This window comes from Mustela putorius, unplaced genomic scaffold (assembly GCF_011764305.1).
Source record: "Mustela putorius furo isolate JIRA1106 unplaced genomic scaffold, ASM1176430v1.1 tig00003863_pilon_pilon_pilon, whole genome shotgun sequence".
NCBI lineage: Eukaryota > Metazoa > Chordata > Mammalia > Carnivora > Mustelidae > Mustela > Mustela putorius.
Window position 1 is genome coordinate 8,261,760 of NW_025422015.1, and position 18,964 is coordinate 8,280,723.

The following is an 18,964-nucleotide window of genomic DNA, read 5'->3' on the forward strand; positions in this document are numbered from 1 at the left end:
TTGGAAGATTTTTAACAGAAGAACACATGCAGTCTAAGTAATGTTAAAATTAATCATCTATAAACAAGGGCAAAAAACCACATATGTATTTAATCCATAAGGACATATGAACAAATAAGCTCTTCTACATGCTTATATCCCATTAAATCAGCCCAACATGACAGGAAATACACCACCACTTTTATATTCTCAGCAAATATCACACTTTTATGTAATAAGTATTTCATTCATTAAATGAACAAATAAACTACATAAAATGTGAGAATTTATTATGTTAATTAACAAAACAATCAGATATACCTGATTTAGTACCTCTCTATCCACATGGTTGGGCCTAATTTAAACCATTATTACTGACTATTTTCAAAGCCAAGAGAAATCACATCATTATCTTACTTGGAAGACTCTGATGGCTTCCTATCTTCTACCATAATGCTCCCTAAATTTTTAGTGATACTTGGTGTAAGTATATCTGGGAAAAGGGTATAGAGTTATAGTGTACTGAATTTGGCCAACTATTACTCAGAATCCTCTTCCACATTCTCCTCTATGCCTTTCTGTTCTGCAGATACGAAAAAGCTAAAACTTCTATTTCCCAGATTCTTCCATAGCTAAAGTTCCAGATGAGATTAAGTTTCTACTAAATGGATGTTCTTGAGATCTTCAGGCAAAAGACAGGCACAGACCATCTTTCTGTTGCTGTTTCTGCTGACAAGGGCATTCAAGGAAACCTGAATGGCAAGAGGTACTTATGACAGCAGTGGGGACCTGATACAGCATTCCAAAGCATTTTTTTTTTACATGAATTTAAATTCAATTAATTGATTCTATTTACAATAGCACCAAAAACCATAAGATACCTAGGAATTAACCTAACCAAAAAGGTAAAGACTCTAAACTCTACAAACTACAGAATACATATGAAAGAAATGGAATGAGACATAAAGAGATGGAAAAACAGTCCATGCTCATGGACTGGAAGAGTAAACATTGTTAAAATGTCTATGCTGCCCAGAGCAATCTATTTTCAATGCCATCCCTATCCAAATACCATTGGCATTTTTCACAGAGCTGGAATAAACAATCCTAAAATTTGTATGGAACCAGAAAAGACCCTGAATCACCAGCAGAATTTTGAAAAAGAAAACCAAAACTGAGGGCATAATGACGCCTGACTTCAAGCTATATTACAAAGCTGCGATCATCAAGACAACATGCATGGTATTGGCAGAAAAACAGATACATAGATCAATGGAGCAGAACAGAGATCCCAGAAGGGACCCTCAACGCTATGGTCATCTAATCTTCGACAAAGCAGGAAAAAGTACACAATGGGGAAAAAAAAATCTTTTCAGTAAATGGTGCTGGGAAAATTGGACAGCCACATGCAAAAGAATGAAACTGGACCATTCTCTCATACAACACACAAAGATAAACTCAAAGTGGATGAAAGACCTTCATGTGAGAAAGGAATCCATCAAAATTCTAGAGGAGAACATAGGCAGTCACCTCTTCAACATTGGCCACAGCAACTTCATTCAAGATATGCCTCCAAAGGCAAGGGAAACAAAAGCAAAAATGAACTTCTGGGACTTCAACAAAATAAAAAGCTTCTGCCTGCACAGCAAAGGAAACAATAAATGAAACTAAAAGGCAACCCACAGAATGGGAGAAGATATTTGCAAATGACACTACAGGTAAAGGGCTGGTATCCAAGATCTATAAAGAACTTCTCAAACACCCAAAAAACAAATAATCCAGTCAAGAAATGGGCAGAAGACATGAACAGACACTTCTCCAAAGACATACAAATGACTAACACAGACACATGAAAAAATGTTCAACTTCACTAGTAGTCAGGGAAATACAAATCAAAACCACAATGAGATACCACCTTATACCCATTAGAATGGCAAAAATTAACAATGCAAGAAACAACAAATGTTGGTGAGTATGTGAAGAAAAGGAATGAACCCTCTTACACTGTTGGTGGGAATGCAGACTGATACAGCCACTCTGGAAAACAGTATGGAGGTTTCTCAAGGTGTTAAAAATAGAGCTACTCTATGACCCAGCATTTGCACTACTAGGCATTTACACTAAAGATACAGATGTAGTGAAAAGAAGGTAGTGAAAAGAAGGGGCACATCACCCCAGTGTTTATAGCAGCAATGTCCACAACAGCTGAACCGTGGAAGGAGCAGAGATGAATGGATAAAGAAAATGCCGTTCATATATACAATGGAATATTACTCAGCCATCAGAAAAAGATGAATACCTACCATTTGCATCGACATGGATGGAACTGGAGGGGATTATGCTAAGTGAAATAAAGCAAGCAGAGAAACACAATTATCATATGGTTTCATTCATATGTGGAACATAAGGAATAGCATAGAGGGCCATAGGGGAAGGGAGGAAAATCTGAGGGAGAAGAAATCAGAGAGGGAGAAAAACCATGAGAGGGACTGGACTCTGGGAAACAAACTAAGGTTACAGAAGGGAAGGGGTGGGGAAGATGGGGTATCCAGGTGATGGGTATTAAGGAGGGTATGTGTGGTGATGAGCACTGGGTATTACATGCAACTAATGAATTGTTGAACACTACATCAAAAACTAATGATGTACTATATGTTGGCTAACTGAACATTTAAAAAAAAAAACAAAACAGAAGAGCATTCAGAGCTGTATTCCTGAAATTCAAGTACCAAGAGGTAGTTGTATGGCAGTAATTGTAATTCCTGAAACTCAATAGTTCTAGCACCCTTCTCGGTACTTTGTAAACAGCTACATTCCTAAACTGAATCCCCTTATACTTAATACCTACAGTGGTTTCTACTCCTGCACTGAATCCTTATTCACATAGGAGGAAATGCACCAATCTGTAGCTTATCTATATGATGGTCTAAATGACCAAAAAATACCCACTTATAATGTATCTTGTTCAGACAATGTTATTCATTTAAAGATTTAAAGTTGGAAAAAGGTTGAGAATATCACTTTCTTATAATTATATAAAAGGCCTTCCATGAAGCAGACCTTTTCTACATTTCTAAAATTATCCTCTCTGGGACTACTAGCCATGTTTTACTAGATATAGTGCCCTAAACATGTGAGATTTCTTCATGGTTATGCATCTGAACATTAATAGAAAGTCCCTTTGCCCTTTGTTAATATAGGAAATTTCCACCAATCCTACAGATCTGTTCACATGGGCTCCTTTGTAATGCTTTACCTAAAATTTTAAAAACGTGGTGATACATCCTTTTGCTGGTTAGTCTTCCAAATTTCACATGAAAATTTCACTACATATTATATCACACTTTCCACTGCATTATAATTTGGCATTTCACCTCCCTTAGTCAGTTATAACTTCCATGTCTCTCCAGAATTTACCACAGAATTTGCATGCACCAGAATCTCAATCAATGTTTACCAAGTGAATGCACAAGATGATTTTAAGAAGGTATTAGATATTTTTCTCAAATTAACTGTACCTTCCTACTCTCCTGTTATTAGAAGAAAACTTAAGTTTGCAATAATGAACATGGAAATGTATTAAAAATAACAGCAGAGTCAGCTGAAAGCAATTTATAAATCTGTTCAAAGGATCTCCTTTCTATTTACAGTCTCATATCTTTTCTGATAAACTGTCATAGCTACTTTAAAAAAACTTCATCATATCTATAACCCAGCAGTACAATGTAATAAATATTTTGAAAAATAAGCTTCAGAAATTCTTGAAGTTCATTTTACATTTGTATTATTCATTACATCTCGGTTTTTATAAAACATTAAAGAACATTTGAAAATATGTCCAAATAAATCATGCTAACCTTTCTTGTTAAATCAGACCTTAATATCAATGACTATTTTTAAAAAAACTGAATATCAGTAAATAAAACAGTGAATAACAAATATGGAAATGTATATATCATCTATACCAAAATAACATCTGAAAAAACTGTCCCTGTTATGTGGTGAATTTAAGTTCTGTTTTTAATGATCTTACCTTGAGAAATAAAAATGCCAGAGTATTTTATATAACATATGTTATGATAAACAAATTTGCTGGTATTCATCAGCAACTGTTAACTATACCTTTCTTTGCATTTTTGTATTAGATTGACCTTTATTGTACAGACAGGTATACTCTAAATATCTTCCAATCTATGGTGTATTTTTAATTATTAAAGCTTCTCTCTTTCCTTAAATATGTGTGTGTGTGTGTGTGTGTGTGTGTGTATACATCTATCACAATATATATAGCAAGATATATATACAGAAATAGGACATTATTTGTACATTCATACAGACTATCTAAAATGATTTTTTTAAGGATTTCATTATTAAGTAACCTGTACACCCCAAATGGGGCTCAGACCCAAAACATGCTCCATGGACTGAGCCAGCCAGGAACCTCTTGAAAGATTTTTTTATTAATTTTTTAATTATGTGTGCCTCTCCTCCAAATTGTATTCTAAGTCATATTAATAACCTGGATAACATATCCTTTCATATTTTTTCCTTAATGTTCATAAAATACACATATAAACCATGAAGAACTGGGGGGGGGGGAGTTACCATTTTTTAAAAGTACAATGCAAATTACTCTGAATTTTGTATTCTTTTTGTAGATGTGGTTTGTCTTTTAACTTTAGGGTAAGTGTGTTATACAGAACTGTTAATCCTTTCCAATACAGTTGGTGCTTTTCTGTGCATGTTATTTAAGGACACCCTGTCCAGATCTTAAAAATACTCCCTGTATAACATTCTCCCAAGTTTTAATTTTTCTGTGGTCATTTTACATTAAAATCTTTAACTGATTTACAATTTATTTTAGTTTAAATAAATATCCCATTTAGATAAGAGTCATCACAGCATTTTTTTATTTACTGCATTTTTTTTGTTTGTTTGCAATACCACCTCTGTAATATGAAAAGTGTGTGTGTGTTTCTCTTCATATATATGTTTGAGGAGTTTGCTCACTGTGTTCTGATCCAAGATCTATAAAGAACTCCTCAAACTCAACACACACAAAACAGATAATCACATCAAAAAATGGGCAGAAGACATGAACAGGAACTTCTCCAAAGAAGACATACAAATGGATAACAAACACATAGAAAAAGGTTCATCATCATTAGCCATCAGGGAGATTCAAATCAAAACCACATTGATATATGACCTTATACCAGTTAGAATAGACAAAATTAACAACACAGTAAGCAAGTGTTGGAGAAGATGTGGAGAATGGGGAACCCTCTTACACTGTTGGTGCGAATGCAAGTTGGTGCAGCCACTTTGGGAAACAGAGTGAAGACTCCTTAAAAAATTAAAAGTAGAGCTATCCTATGACCCTGCAATTGCACTACTGGGTATTTACCCCAAAGATACAGATGTAGTGAAAAGAAGGGCCATATGTACCCCAATGTTCATAGCAGCAATGACCAAGTTGCCAAACTGTGGAAAGAACCAAGATGCCCTTCAATGGACGAATGGATAAAGAAGATATGGTCCATATATACAATGAAGTATTATGCCTCCATCAGAAAAGAAGAATACCCAACTTTTTTATCAACATATCAACATGGTAGGGACTAGAAGAGATTATGCTGAGTGAAATAAGTCAAACAGAGAAAGTCAATTATCATATGGTTTCACTTACTTGTGGAGCATAAGGAATAACATGGAGGACACTGGGAGATGGGGAGGAAAAATGAGTTGGGGGAAATTGGAGGAGAGACAAACCATGAGAAACTGTGGAGTCTGAGAAACAGTTTTGGAAGGGCGGGGAGTGTGGGCTTGAGGGTGGCTGGTGGTGGATATTAAGGAGGTCACGTATTGCATGGAGCACTGAGTGTGGTGCATCAACAGTGAATTTTGGAACATTGAAAAAAAAATAATAAAAGTTCTATTCTAACCTCAAAAAGGAATGTAGATATCCTGGGACACCTGGGTGGCTTAGTTGTGTCCGCCTTTAGCTCAGGTCATGATTTGGGGGTCCAGGAATGGAGCTCAATATCAGGCTCCCTGCTCAGCAGGGAGTCGGCTTCTCCCTCTCCCTCTGCCCCTTGCCCCTGCCATAACCCACTTGTGTTCTCTCTTTCTGTTGAATGCATGCACACACACCCAAATAAATAAAATCTTTAAAAAAATAATAATAAATTTCCCTGTTTTTAAAAAAAAAGTAGAAGTCTTAAAAATATATTAAGAATCATACTTAACAATGAAAGAACTGTCAATATTATTCTAAAATTTTCACAAGCACACAAGAATCTTTAATATTAGGACATCTATTAATGCCACAGTTCAACAGGGAAAAAAAGAGGTAAGAAATCACAGAATAATTTTTAAAAGATGCTAAAAAGGTATTCAATTAAAATCTAACTTCCATAATTGACAACCAAATCTGAGAGAAAAAAAAAAAATTCTATCTCAAACCAACATCCTATATTATGCTTAACAGTAAAATCTTAGAAGCAATATTATTAAAATTATTACTAAGAAAAAGATACTTGCTATGGAAAATATCATTAACACTTCTATAAGTTTTTGCTAATACAGTAAAGCAAGAAAAGGAAAATAAAAACTTCATCTTCAAAATCACTGCCAAATTATTATATATAGAATTTTGCTGTAGCTCCTAGACATGCTGGTTCAGTAAAAAGAAATCTATTACTCAAATTTCTTTTTTCTTCCATCTCACTCTTTTTACAAAAATAAAAAAATAAAAACTTTAAAAGCCTTGCTATGGGCCAAAGACCTAGTAGCACTCCAAGGATAATCAAATAACCTAGCTAGTTTGGGATCTATTAGTGGGAGCAATAAAGATTATATATAGAATTAGTCTGGAGCAAATATTCTCATTTTTTTCTGTTTGAGGACTCTCCTTCTTAGCCTATCTCCCAGGTAACCCACACAGTCTGTGAAGTATCATGCCTTCTAGATTAAGAAGAGATTCCCCATTTTCTGCAAATGCAATGGGGTAACGATCAATCTATAATTTTTTTGAGCATTTACTAAATCTTAGGCATTGTGACTGGTAATGGAAATAAAAATATATATATATAAAATTTATATATTTTTATATATAGAATATTATATATATGTACATATATATATGTACATATATATACACACACACACACACACACACGGTTTATGTTCTAATCTCTAAAATAATCACAGAACCAAGACAATTACAGTAAGAACAGTATGTGCTATTGTGCTATTTTAGGGAAAGACCATGATACTATGGTGTAATACAAAAGAGGCACAGAACCCAGACTAAGGAACTTACAGAAAAAACTAAATGAAATGACAAACACAAGTTAACCATGAACAAGAATAGTAAGTGTGTTCGAAGCAGGGAGATCAGCTCACACAAACAGGGAGGAGAGAAGATCATTCTTTAAAAAGGAAAAAAAAAAGGTAAAGTCAAGGTGACTAGATTATAATGCATAAAAAGACGGAGAAGCATAGTGAAATGAATTATGGTAATAAGTAGAGTCATAGACCTTATAAGACCTTTAAGGGAATGCTAAGTATTTAAGAGTATCAACTTCATTTTGAAGGCAGTGAAATACAGTGGACAGTTGTTTACCTACCTAACATCCATTCCACAGTCCACTTCTTTCTAACATTATTCAGATATTCATTAGAGCTCATACCTTCCTCAAGATACCCATACACTTTAGGAGACACTTAAACCAAACTGAGTTCCAGAGGTGAGCCAAACCAACCAGGGTAAATCCATGCATTTGCTGCCATTTTAAGTCAGGTAATCCAAACCTAAAACCAATTAATATATATTCTATGTGTGAAGGTCAAATGATTTGGGATCTCAATTACATCTGCAAAACCCCTTCACATCAGCACCTTGATTAGAACTGATTGAATAATTAGAAGGTGTGTGTATACCAGGGGGCAACACCTTGGGGACTATCTTAGGATCCTGCCTCTAATAGTCTTCCCATAAGCCTCTGAAGAGTCACATCCCTCCCAAATGCAAAATACATTCACCTGACCCCAACATCTCTAAAGTCTGAACCAATTACAATACCAAGTGCAAGATCTCATTAAAATATCATCAACTCAAACATCCCAAATTTCATCTAAATTTGTTGTAGATGAGTCTTGACTGTAACCCATTAAGCATAGTTCTTGGGCATAATTGCACTCCATCTGTGGATCTAGGAAACTAAAGAGACAGTTTGCCTCCAAGACTCCCAGCATTCAATGGTAGGACAAACAGAGGGTAACAATTATAGAAACTCCTGTTCAAAATGGGGAAAAGTGGAAGGTAAAAAGGAGTCACTGGTCCTTAACAGTTTTGAAATCTAGGGCAAATGTTGAATTTTTCTTAATTAGGTTTCCAAGTCTGGAAATAATCCTCTGTAGCTCTTAGCTCCACCCTCTGCCTTTTTCATCCAAGAAAGCACTTGCCTGGAGCCTTTATCACCTGCTACTGGCAGCAGCCTCCTTTCTTTTCGTATTGTCTTTCAGGCCACACTGGCAATATTCTGCTACATAATTTTTGCAAACTGTGCATCTTAAAGCATTCTAAAGGTCCTTTGTTTTGATTGAAAAGATCTGTGAAGGGATGCCTGGGTGGCTCAGTGGGTTAAGCCTCTGTCTTCGGTGGATCAAGCCCCACATTGGGCTCTCTGCTCGGTGGGGAACCTGCTTCCCCCTCTCTCTCTGCCTGCTTGTGATCTCTCTAACAAATAAATAAATAAAATCTTTAAAAAAAAAAATCTTTGAAGCATACCCACAATCTGTTAAGAGTCCTTTGTATAACTGAATACTTTGACCCTTGTCTTCAGGAGATTTTTAGTAAAAAGCTGTTCAACCACACCTTCAAGGTTTTCTCTAAGCCACACTGAGAAACAATCTTTTTACCAGCTGGACCAGTGTAGGCATTTCCTAAATCATCAAGTCCTGGTTCCCTTAATAATTCTTCCCTCAATTTCTTTCTTTCCTCTTGCATTTTTTTTCTCTTGCATTTTATTATAAAGCAGCAAGAAAAAAATCAGGTGGCTCCTTCATCTCTTTCTTTGGTAATCTCCTCAACTAAATATCACATACACATTATGCAAGAGATAATTTCGTTATGCTTCCCACCATTATATAACAAGGACCCACTTCATTTCCAAAAACAAGTTCCCCACTTCTAAGTTCTCAATGGCAGCAGTCTCCAAATCTAGAGCTCCACAGCTTACCCAAAAAAATTTAGACATATCTATCACATTCCTCAAATTTTTCAACATCTATTCACTGACCAGTTCCAAAGCAACTTCCATATTTTCAGATATTTGATATGGTAGCATCTCACTTCTAGGTACCAAAATCTGTATTAGGGTTTTTTTTTTTTTTTTGTATTTGTTTATTTATGTTTTAACAAATTACCACCCAAAAAACTAAAACGAAAACCAAAAACATTTATTCTTTGTTTCTATAGGTCAGAAGTCCAGGCACTGTATGACTCAGAGCCTCTATTCAGTCTCACAAGGCTGAAATACAAAAATTAGCCAGGATGCATTCCTGTGTCCCTTTCTGGAGGTTCTGGGAAGAATCAGCTCTGAAGCTTTTCCATGTCGCTAGTAGAAATCAGTCCCATGCGGTTGTAGGACCCAATATCCCTTGTACTGAATATCCCTCTCAGGCTCTGAACCTCTGCCAGGAAGAGTCTATTGTCACTTGCTTCAATTAAGTTTACTGAGAATAATCACCCTATCCTAAGGTCAATTAATTGGGACCTCAATTACATCTACAAAATGCCTTCACCTAGATTAGTGTTTGTGTGATGGTGTGCAGACACAGGGAGCAGAAATCTTGGGGTGCATCTTAAAATTCTGCCTACCATACATGTATGTTCAGGAACGGAACTGTTGGGTCATGGATTATGTGAATACCACAAAAAAATTTTCTAAATTGACTAACAATACTCCCACTAGCAGACTAGGGGAAGTTCCAACTGTGTCACATCCAAGACAGTATTTTAGCCATTCTGATAGATGTGTAGTGATATCTAGTTGTAGTATCAGTTTGCATTTTCCTTATGACTGATGTCTGTCTTCCTTTAAAAGAAGTCAGTATATTAAAAAAAAATTGAAGGATTGGATTAGTTATTCTATTATGGGTTTTTAACTTAACCTTCTAAAATGACATTGGCCCATATTGTGTAATAGTTATTTAATGTCTGGGCCTCTGATGTAAGCTATTCAAGCATTTTATTCATCTTTGTTATCCTAAATACCTAGCATAATCCCTGGCACATAGAAAGCACCTAATGTTTGGTGAACTGAATGTAATTTACCTTCTAAAAAAAATTTTTTTTTTCATTTCTAGATTTAAAGAACTGCTCCCACTCTATATTCCTCCTAGGTCAATCAATAATGTTATAGAAGCCAACCTTTTTTTAGCTGTCTAAGACACAATTTGTCTGAGCCACTATTACATTATATAGTTGGATGAATAATATATGCCCTAACTCTACCTACCATTAATATACCATACTGAATAAACTCTATTCATTCATTATTCTGAATTCATTATTTTTCACATGCTTTAGGTCATTGTGCCTATTAGGAGAGATCAATTATTCTTATATTCACCTTTGATTATGTATCCCTCTCCTTCCATATAACCTTTTTTTTTAAGATTTTATTTACTTATTTGACAGAGAAAGACTGCCAAAGAAGGAACACAAGCAGGATAGTAGGAGAGGGAGAAGCAGGCTCCCTGCTCAGCAGGGAGCCCGATGTGGGCTCCAGACCCCAGAATTCTGGGATCATGACCTGAGCCAAAGGCAGACAGACGCTTAATGACTGAGCCACCCAGGTGCCCCAATATTTTTATACCTGAATACATTATAAGGACCTTGTGAAGCCTGATCAGTCTCTTTGGATATCTCTCCCAATTTCCTTGTCAGAATTTCTTTGTTATTATAGATAATTTTATTCTAGGAAGTTATCCAAACACTTCCTAACCATCTTTCCTTTTACAGTCTCAAGGTCATCAAATTACAATCATCTTCCCTCTGAACACTGGTGGTTTTCTTCTTTCTTTTTAAATTTTGTCTCAGGACTTGCTTCCCTAAAAACTAGCAAGGTGACTCATCACATCCACAGAATTCCAAAATAACTCTCTTCATGGATTAGAATTAGATGCAAAATAGTATATCCCTCTGTCAGGCTGCCTAACAGCCTGTGTTCCATTCCATTTCTGTGTTCTAGTCCTGAATTTCCTAACACGAAATCACCCTCATTTCTAATGCTTGTACACTTTCATTAAGCTGCTTTTAAAGAAAAATATTTTGCCGATATGATGTAATTACCACAAAAACTGTAATACTAGGTCTCTAAGTTGTTCCAATATTATGATTAATTTTTTTTCTTGTTAAATATGTGCAGTGAATTAATTCAAAATCTTTGGAAGACCTGTATAGACTTTTTGGGGCTGGTATCTAGCCAAATATTCTTTTAAAGCTATGCCCGGTTCATGTGCATACCAAACAAATTATAAACCTCATAAGTATGCAAAGCACAATATTTAGGTAATAGTTTAATAAGATTATAATGGTACAAATTCGTTTTTATTTCTAAAATAATTTACTTTTGCTACTAAGAAAATCGGACGTGCGGCGCCTGGGTAGCTCGGATGGTTAAGCCTCAAACTCTAGGTTTTGGCTCAGGTCCTAATTTCAGAGTCATAAGAACAAGCCCCACAGCATCCAGCTCTGCGCTCAGTGGTTGATGTCGGAGGGGTCTACTTCTCTCGTCCTCCCTCTCCCTCTCCCCCCAACCCATTCCTGCACACTGGCACGTTCTCTCTATATTAAAAAATTAAAAAAAAAAAAATCTGATGCTACAGTAGCAGTCACTCTCTGTACAAGCACCAAATTTTCTACTACAGTCATGGTATCTAAACACATCATTCCATTTGTCAAATAGTTTTTTTTCTTAAGGATTTTGGACATTGATAATTGTTAGGAGGAACTTTCTGCTTACTAATATATTCCATATGATATTATATTCTCCTAACCATTAGTTTAGAATGCATGCACGCTTACTTTATTCTCTAAACCAATATCATCAAATGAACATCAAATGAACAGATATAAATGTGTTAGAATAAAATAAAAATATCTTAAAAGACATGTACTAATTTCAATATTAAAGACTCAGCTACTCAGTGTCTAACATATTTATATAGAAAAACTCTACTCTTTGAAATTTCACTTAGAGAAACTTTTCTTGACCCCAGAGACTAAATAACATTTATGTGAAAGTATATTATGAACAACAAAGAATTACACAATTAGAGATATATTAGACAATAATAGGTTCTAAAAAGGAAAGCCCAGATATACAATTTAGTCCTTACTCTTAAAATGCTCCATATATTTTTATTTAAGAACTGTTATGCAAAAACTTAACATGGCTGAGAATCCTGGTCATGGTAACAATGGTGATGAAAAAAAGACTAGCAGATAGTTGTAATTGCTTACAAAGCCATCAATTCCTCCCAGTTAAACTTTCTTTAAAGAAAAAGAAAAAAAAAACCCACAAAGCTAAATGGAACATACTCTGATTAAGAAAATAAAACAAACAATAAAAACCTGCCATACAGAATTTTACTTGTCAAATTCTCATTTTCCACCAAAGCCAAAAAACCTGTCCTTCGTGTATAAAGCCATGAAGAGCCAATATCATTGCTTCTAATGATTTTCCAATGTCAATTAGTTGTTTCTATAAAGACTGCCTAAGTAAAATCTCTGGTATAGCTAATGCAGATACCTCAAATTACAAATTATTACTTTTAGTAAATCCAATAGTTTTATTTTTTTTTAAGATTTTCTTTTTTTCTTTTTTATTCTTTCTAAGATTTCTTATTTCTTTTTTTGATAGAGAGAGACACAGAGAGAGAAGTAACACAAGCAGGTGAAGTGGGAGAGGGAGAAGCAGGCTTCCTGCCAAACAGGGAGCCCAATGCGGGGTCAATCCCAGAACTCTGGGATCATGACCTGAGCCAAAGGCTCATGACTGAGATACACAGGCACCCTAAAGATTTTATTTATTTATTTGACAGAGAGACACAGTGAGAGAGGGAACACAAGCAAGGGGAGTAGGAGAGGAAGAAGAAGGCTTCCGGTGGAGCAGGGAGCCAGACATGGGACTCAATCCCAGGAACTGGGATCATGAGCTGAGCTGAAGGCAGATGTTTAATGACTGAGCCACCCAGCCACCCCCCCAATACCTTTAAAAAACAAAAACTATACAGGTGATTTCTAAGGAACTATTTTAAGTGCTTTCTATGTATTATTTATTTTATACATATTAACTTTATAACATGAACCTTAGGGTTTTCATGAGATAATTATTATCCATTTTACAGATAACAAAAGTGATATAGTTAGTAGGTGATGGCGCTATGCATTAAGATTCAACATAGGCAATTAGGTCCAGAGCCTGAACGCTTAACCACTATGGTAGTATAGTACATTGCTTTTCAATATAGAGAAAACTGTATCTCAAGCTAAATAATCAATTATAGTAAGAACTAAACTTGACAATTATACAACCTGGCTGCTAACCAATGAGGAAATTTATAAGTTTATGTTATCCCCCAACTCAAATTAATTCTATGGAAATTGTGATACAGATTTATTTAGTATGAAGAAATGTCATATTATTGGGCATCTGGGAAGCTAAGCTTACCTAAACTTTGACCAAGACCCTAAGGGTAAGGTCCAAGTCTGTCTTCTTTACAAATGCATGCTCAGCAGCTAGCATTAAGCTAGAACAAAGTAAGTGTTCTATAATCACCTATAGAATAAATGGGGATAAGAAGAAGCTGTTTCAACATAAAGAAATGATAAAGATTACATATATCACAGAGGAACATTTCCCACAAATTACAAAACCAAACACACAAAACAGTGAAGTAACATGCCCAATTTCATATAGTTAAATCAAGATATGAGACTTCCAATTTCCATGTTTTTTTCCTTAAATACCATAAAGGTGAAATTCTACCAAAATATCCATTATTATATAGTACCGAACTATACTCTTATAAATAGTTGGAATAGAAAATTTTCATATTCTATGTATTTTAGCACAATTTTTAAGTCAAAACTAGAAAATAAATCCACATTATGAAAAAATACAACTTAAATCACTACATATAGTTTCTATTTATATATTTCTACACTACTAAGAAAATTTACTTATAAAAATAAGACAATATTATGATTAAAATTAAGTTTAATTATTTAACAATTGTTCAAAATGTAATGAAATAGCTACTTATAAATTTTTGTATTTTTCCTACCTTTCCTAGTTTCAGAAGTAAAAATCCAAATAGCATAAAAATGAAATGGAGTAATAGCTACCCCCTGACCCGACATTTACCCTAAAGAAAAAGAAGGGCCCTATGTACCCCAATGTTCATAGCAGCAATGTCTACAATAGCTGAACTGTGAAAAGAGCCGAGATGCCCTTCAACAGATGAATGGATATAGAACATGTGATCCACTGGGTGCCTGGGTGGCTCAATGGGTTAAGCCTCTGCTTTCGGCTCAGGTCATGATCCCAGAGTCCTGGGATTGAAGCCCGCATCAGGCTCTCTGATTGGCAGGGAGCCTGCTTCCCCTTCTCTCTCTATCTGCCTGCCTCTCTGCCTACTTGTGACCTCTCTCTCTCTGTCATATAAAAAAATAAAATCTTTAAAAAAAAAAAAAAGAAGATGTGGTCCATATACACAATAGAATATTATGCCTCCATCAGAAAGGATGAATACCCAACTTTTGTATCAACATGGGTGGGACTGGAGGAGATTATGCTGAGTGAAGTAAATCAAGCAGAGAAAGTCAATTATCATAAGTTTCATTTACTTGTGGAACATAAGAAGTAACATGGAAGACATTAGGAAAAGGAAAGGGAAAGTGAATTGGGGGAAATTAAAAGGGGAGACAAACTACGAAAGACTGTGGACTCCCAGAAACAAACTGGGGGTTTTAGAGATGAGGAAGGAGGATGGGTGAGCCCAGTGGTGGGTATTAAGGAGGGCACATATTGCATGGAGCATTGGGTATTGTACATAAACAATGAATCTTGGAATACTCGATCAAAACTAATGATGTATTTTATGGTGACAATATAACAATTTAAAAAAAAAAATGTCTGAACTGCTATGTTCTCAGCAGACTTTTTAGCCTGCCTATTTTGGAGGGCCACTGTGGGCAAAAACCCAGACTTACAAACTGATCTATTTCTATCACCTGTACAGATTAACATGTATCACAGGAGGAATGGTCTGATCCTTGGATATGCTTTGGGCAGTCTGATGTCTTACTTTCACAGAAGATAGGGCCTAAAGACACTGACCCCACTACATTTAGATGCTACACAGACCCAGATTTCTTAACTTTGGCACATATACATATATACTCACATCTGTTCATGCTTTGAGTACATATATACACACATATATGTAAATGTTCATATATATATATAAATAGAGATTCCATAAGCAATAGGGCAGGGGCTATATTTCTTGCTCATATTTCATGCCAAAGTAAGTTCCAAATGAATTACAGATAAAGCATAAAAAATGCAAATTTAAGAGCACTGTAAGAAAATATGGGAGAATGTTTAATAAAACTAGGGTGAAAAAGGTCTTTCCAATATACAATGGACTATTACTCAGACATAAAAAAGAATAAAATCTTGCCAGTTGCAACAACATGGATGGATCTAGAAAGTACAATATTAAGAGAAATATGTCAGAGAAAGATAAATGCCATAAGATTTCACTTATATGTCAAATTAAAAAAAAAAAAAAGGAAAAGTGAAAAAAAGACCAAAAAAACCCACTCTTAACTATAGAGAACAAACTCCTGGTTATCAGAGGGGAGTAGATGGAAGAATGAGTAAAAACACAGGTGAAGAGGATTAAAAGTACACTTATCACAACGAACACTTATTAATACACAGAATTGCTGAACGACTATATTGTACACCTAAAACTAATGCAACACTCTATGTTAATTATACTGAATTAAAAAAGAAAAAAAGGTCTTTCAATCAAAACACAAAACTCACAATTCATGTAAGAGATTTCTGTGACCAACTTTTCTACTTCTACAAATTCATCTCAGAGAAATACTTGTATAAATGAAGACATATATGTACCATACTATCTTTCACAATAGAACAAAATTAACAGCGGACCAAAAGTGATATAAATATCCATTGACGAAGACTAAATTATGGTACTTCCATGTAATAGAATATCATGTGTTTATGAAAATAACTATGGAAAACTGGCTTGTGCCAATATGAAACAATCTATCAAATATATTGTTGCGTGAACACAAATTATAGGAAAAATATGTAATGGCTTCCCTTTTATGCAAAAAAAGGAGTGCTACCTAGAAATATTTCTGACTATATGCACAAAGTATTACGTGGTTGTCTCTGGAGAGGAAAATGGGTCTGGAAAGGAAGGAATCTTGCTTTTTATTATATATCCTTTGAAGTTCTTGAATTATTTTTCAGATTGTACATAAAGCCTTTCACAAAAAAATAAGTAAGAATAAAATTCAAAGAAAGTATTTCAAAATGGAATAGCAAATACCTTGTACATAGGATAACAGAGAATTCTTACCTTTCTCTGCAAAATTTAAGTGAATGTAGTATGGCAGGTCTCTTTTGACGTAAATTCCATAAATGTAAGGTGTCATCAGCCAAGGCACTCACAAGAGCTCCCTTAAAAATAAAGTATAATATATTTTACATAGAATACATCTTAAAAACATTAAAGCTACTAAAGAGCTGCCAAAAAAAAAAAAAAAAACCTTCCCAAATTTCAAAACTTTCAGCCAATAGATTGTTTTGAGAAACATCTGTCTCACTCAAATTCTAAACAGCAGATGTAATACAGTGTGTTATATGTATATGTTAAAAATGTTGAGGGAAATTGGAGGGGGAGAGACTATGAGAGACTATGGACTCTGAAAATCAGTCTGAGGGTTTTGAAGGGGCAGGGGAGCAAGAAGTTCGGTCAGCCTGGTGGTGGGTATTATGGAGGACACATATTGCATGGAACACTGGGTGTGGTGCATAAACAATGAATTCTAGTACACTGAAAAGTAATTTAAAAAATAAAAAAATTTTAAAAATGTTTTCACTTCTTCAATTTAAAGTACAATCTAGTATCTTACAAACTACAAATATACTAGGATCCAGCTGGATATTATAGTTGATAGCTATGTAAAATTAGAGATCAGACTATAAGTTACTTGGTCAGTATTGTACATCTTCTTGACCAAAAAAAAAAGAAGTAACTTTCCCATTTTATCGGGCTTAAGAAAAATTCTTCATAATGTACTACACCTAGGTCATAATACTTCTACTAGAATGATACAGAAAATAAAGGTAGCATTCAGCACACTACAACTTCAATATCCAAAGGATTGAACAATCAACGAATTTAGAAAATTAAAACATCTGATACTACTAAATACTATTCAGTATGGAGAAGAATCTCTGGCCCTATATGAAAATCACACAGGAGGCTCAATCTTACCCCTGACCTCACAAACCAGAATTTTCAGAGCAAGGACCTACATAGGTATATTTGTAAAAATCTTCAGAGGTGACCAGAATTAAGAATCTCTAGACTAAAGTTGATTTATTAAGACATGTATGTGTATTTCCTCAAAGAAGTCAGATTCTTTTCATTTATACTGAGAAAATAAAATAAAATAAAATAAAATAATGCAACATGAAAAATTTATGTTAATTTCAAAAAAGGATTTGCTGTTCTACTCATTTGGGTTATTATGAGAAATTTTAAAATCTCCTTCCTTTAAACTAAGTTTCTCATTTATCAAAGAGGATTAAAATAGCTCTGAAAATTTACATTAAATGATCTCTCCAAGTCCTTTCCACTCTCAAAATTCTATGAGGGTTACTCTATGGCGTTATTCCTACTGCTACAAAATGACTATCAGCAGAAATAAAGTCCATATGCTTTCACCAGAAAATAACCTCTTATCGATATCATTTTGAAGCAGAGAAACTTAAAGATTCAGACTATCAAAGATTTGTACTCTTCACTCTTATTTCCACCACAGACAACTTTCTCAAGTTATGCATGCCATCTTGAAATCTCAAGGAAGAAGAGATGTAGAGCCAAAATGGCAATAACAGTTGACCACCTCCTATGGTGGCTCCTTTACCTACAAGTGGTCCACTAAATGTAAAAGCAAATAGCTATTCCCAATTGTCGGATTTCTGTAGCATCCCCAATATTTCTATTTTGCTAAGCATTTTTTAAAATAGCAACATCATTTTAAAGTACTCAAAATGTAACATTCAAACATGTAAAATAAAAACAGTCATATCCAAGAACTCAATGTTGAATCTTATTGAAAAGAAACCTCCGTGAATGACAACATAAATTACTTAAGATTTCTAAAACTTGTACAGGTAATCAATTTGCAATGTTATTTACACTAGTTCATGTACAGCTTTAAGAAATAATCTTAACACAAGTATAAAGATGGAGAATAGGTTAGTGGATGCCAGGGATTAGGGACTGGGGGGGGGGGCAGTTACAAAGTGGGAACCTTAAGGAATTTCTTTATGATGATAAATTGATCTGTGCCTTGTTCATAGCAGTCATTACACAAATCTGTATGTATCATTAAAAATGCACAAAACCACACACCCACATGGACACAGGAGTTCATGGTGATAAGATCTAAATAAAGTCTGTAGTCTAACTAATGGTAGTATATGGATGTTGTTTTCCAGGTTGATACTATACTATTATTATATATACTGTTACTACTAGGGAACCTAGAGGAAGTACATGCAAAACCTCTCTATTTTGAACCTAATTGCCAGTAAAATTATTTCATAACAAAACTTTGTTTTTAAGTAGGAAA

The 18,964-nt window shown here is 34.7% G+C and overlaps 1 protein-coding gene across 6 annotated transcripts in view; it reads right to left on the reverse strand.

The window, feature by feature from the left end:
• Positions 1-18,964, reverse strand: part of STXBP5 (syntaxin binding protein 5) — a 176,452-nt gene that overhangs the window by 133,014 nt on the left and 24,474 nt on the right. For all 6 annotated transcript variants that reach the window (XM_045066264.1, XM_045066262.1, XM_045066260.1 and 3 more), the window contains exon 4: positions 16,678-16,778. In XM_045066264.1, coding sequence (XP_044922199.1) covers positions 16,678-16,778 — 101 coding nt within the window. The remainder of the gene's footprint in view (positions 1-16,677; positions 16,779-18,964) is intronic.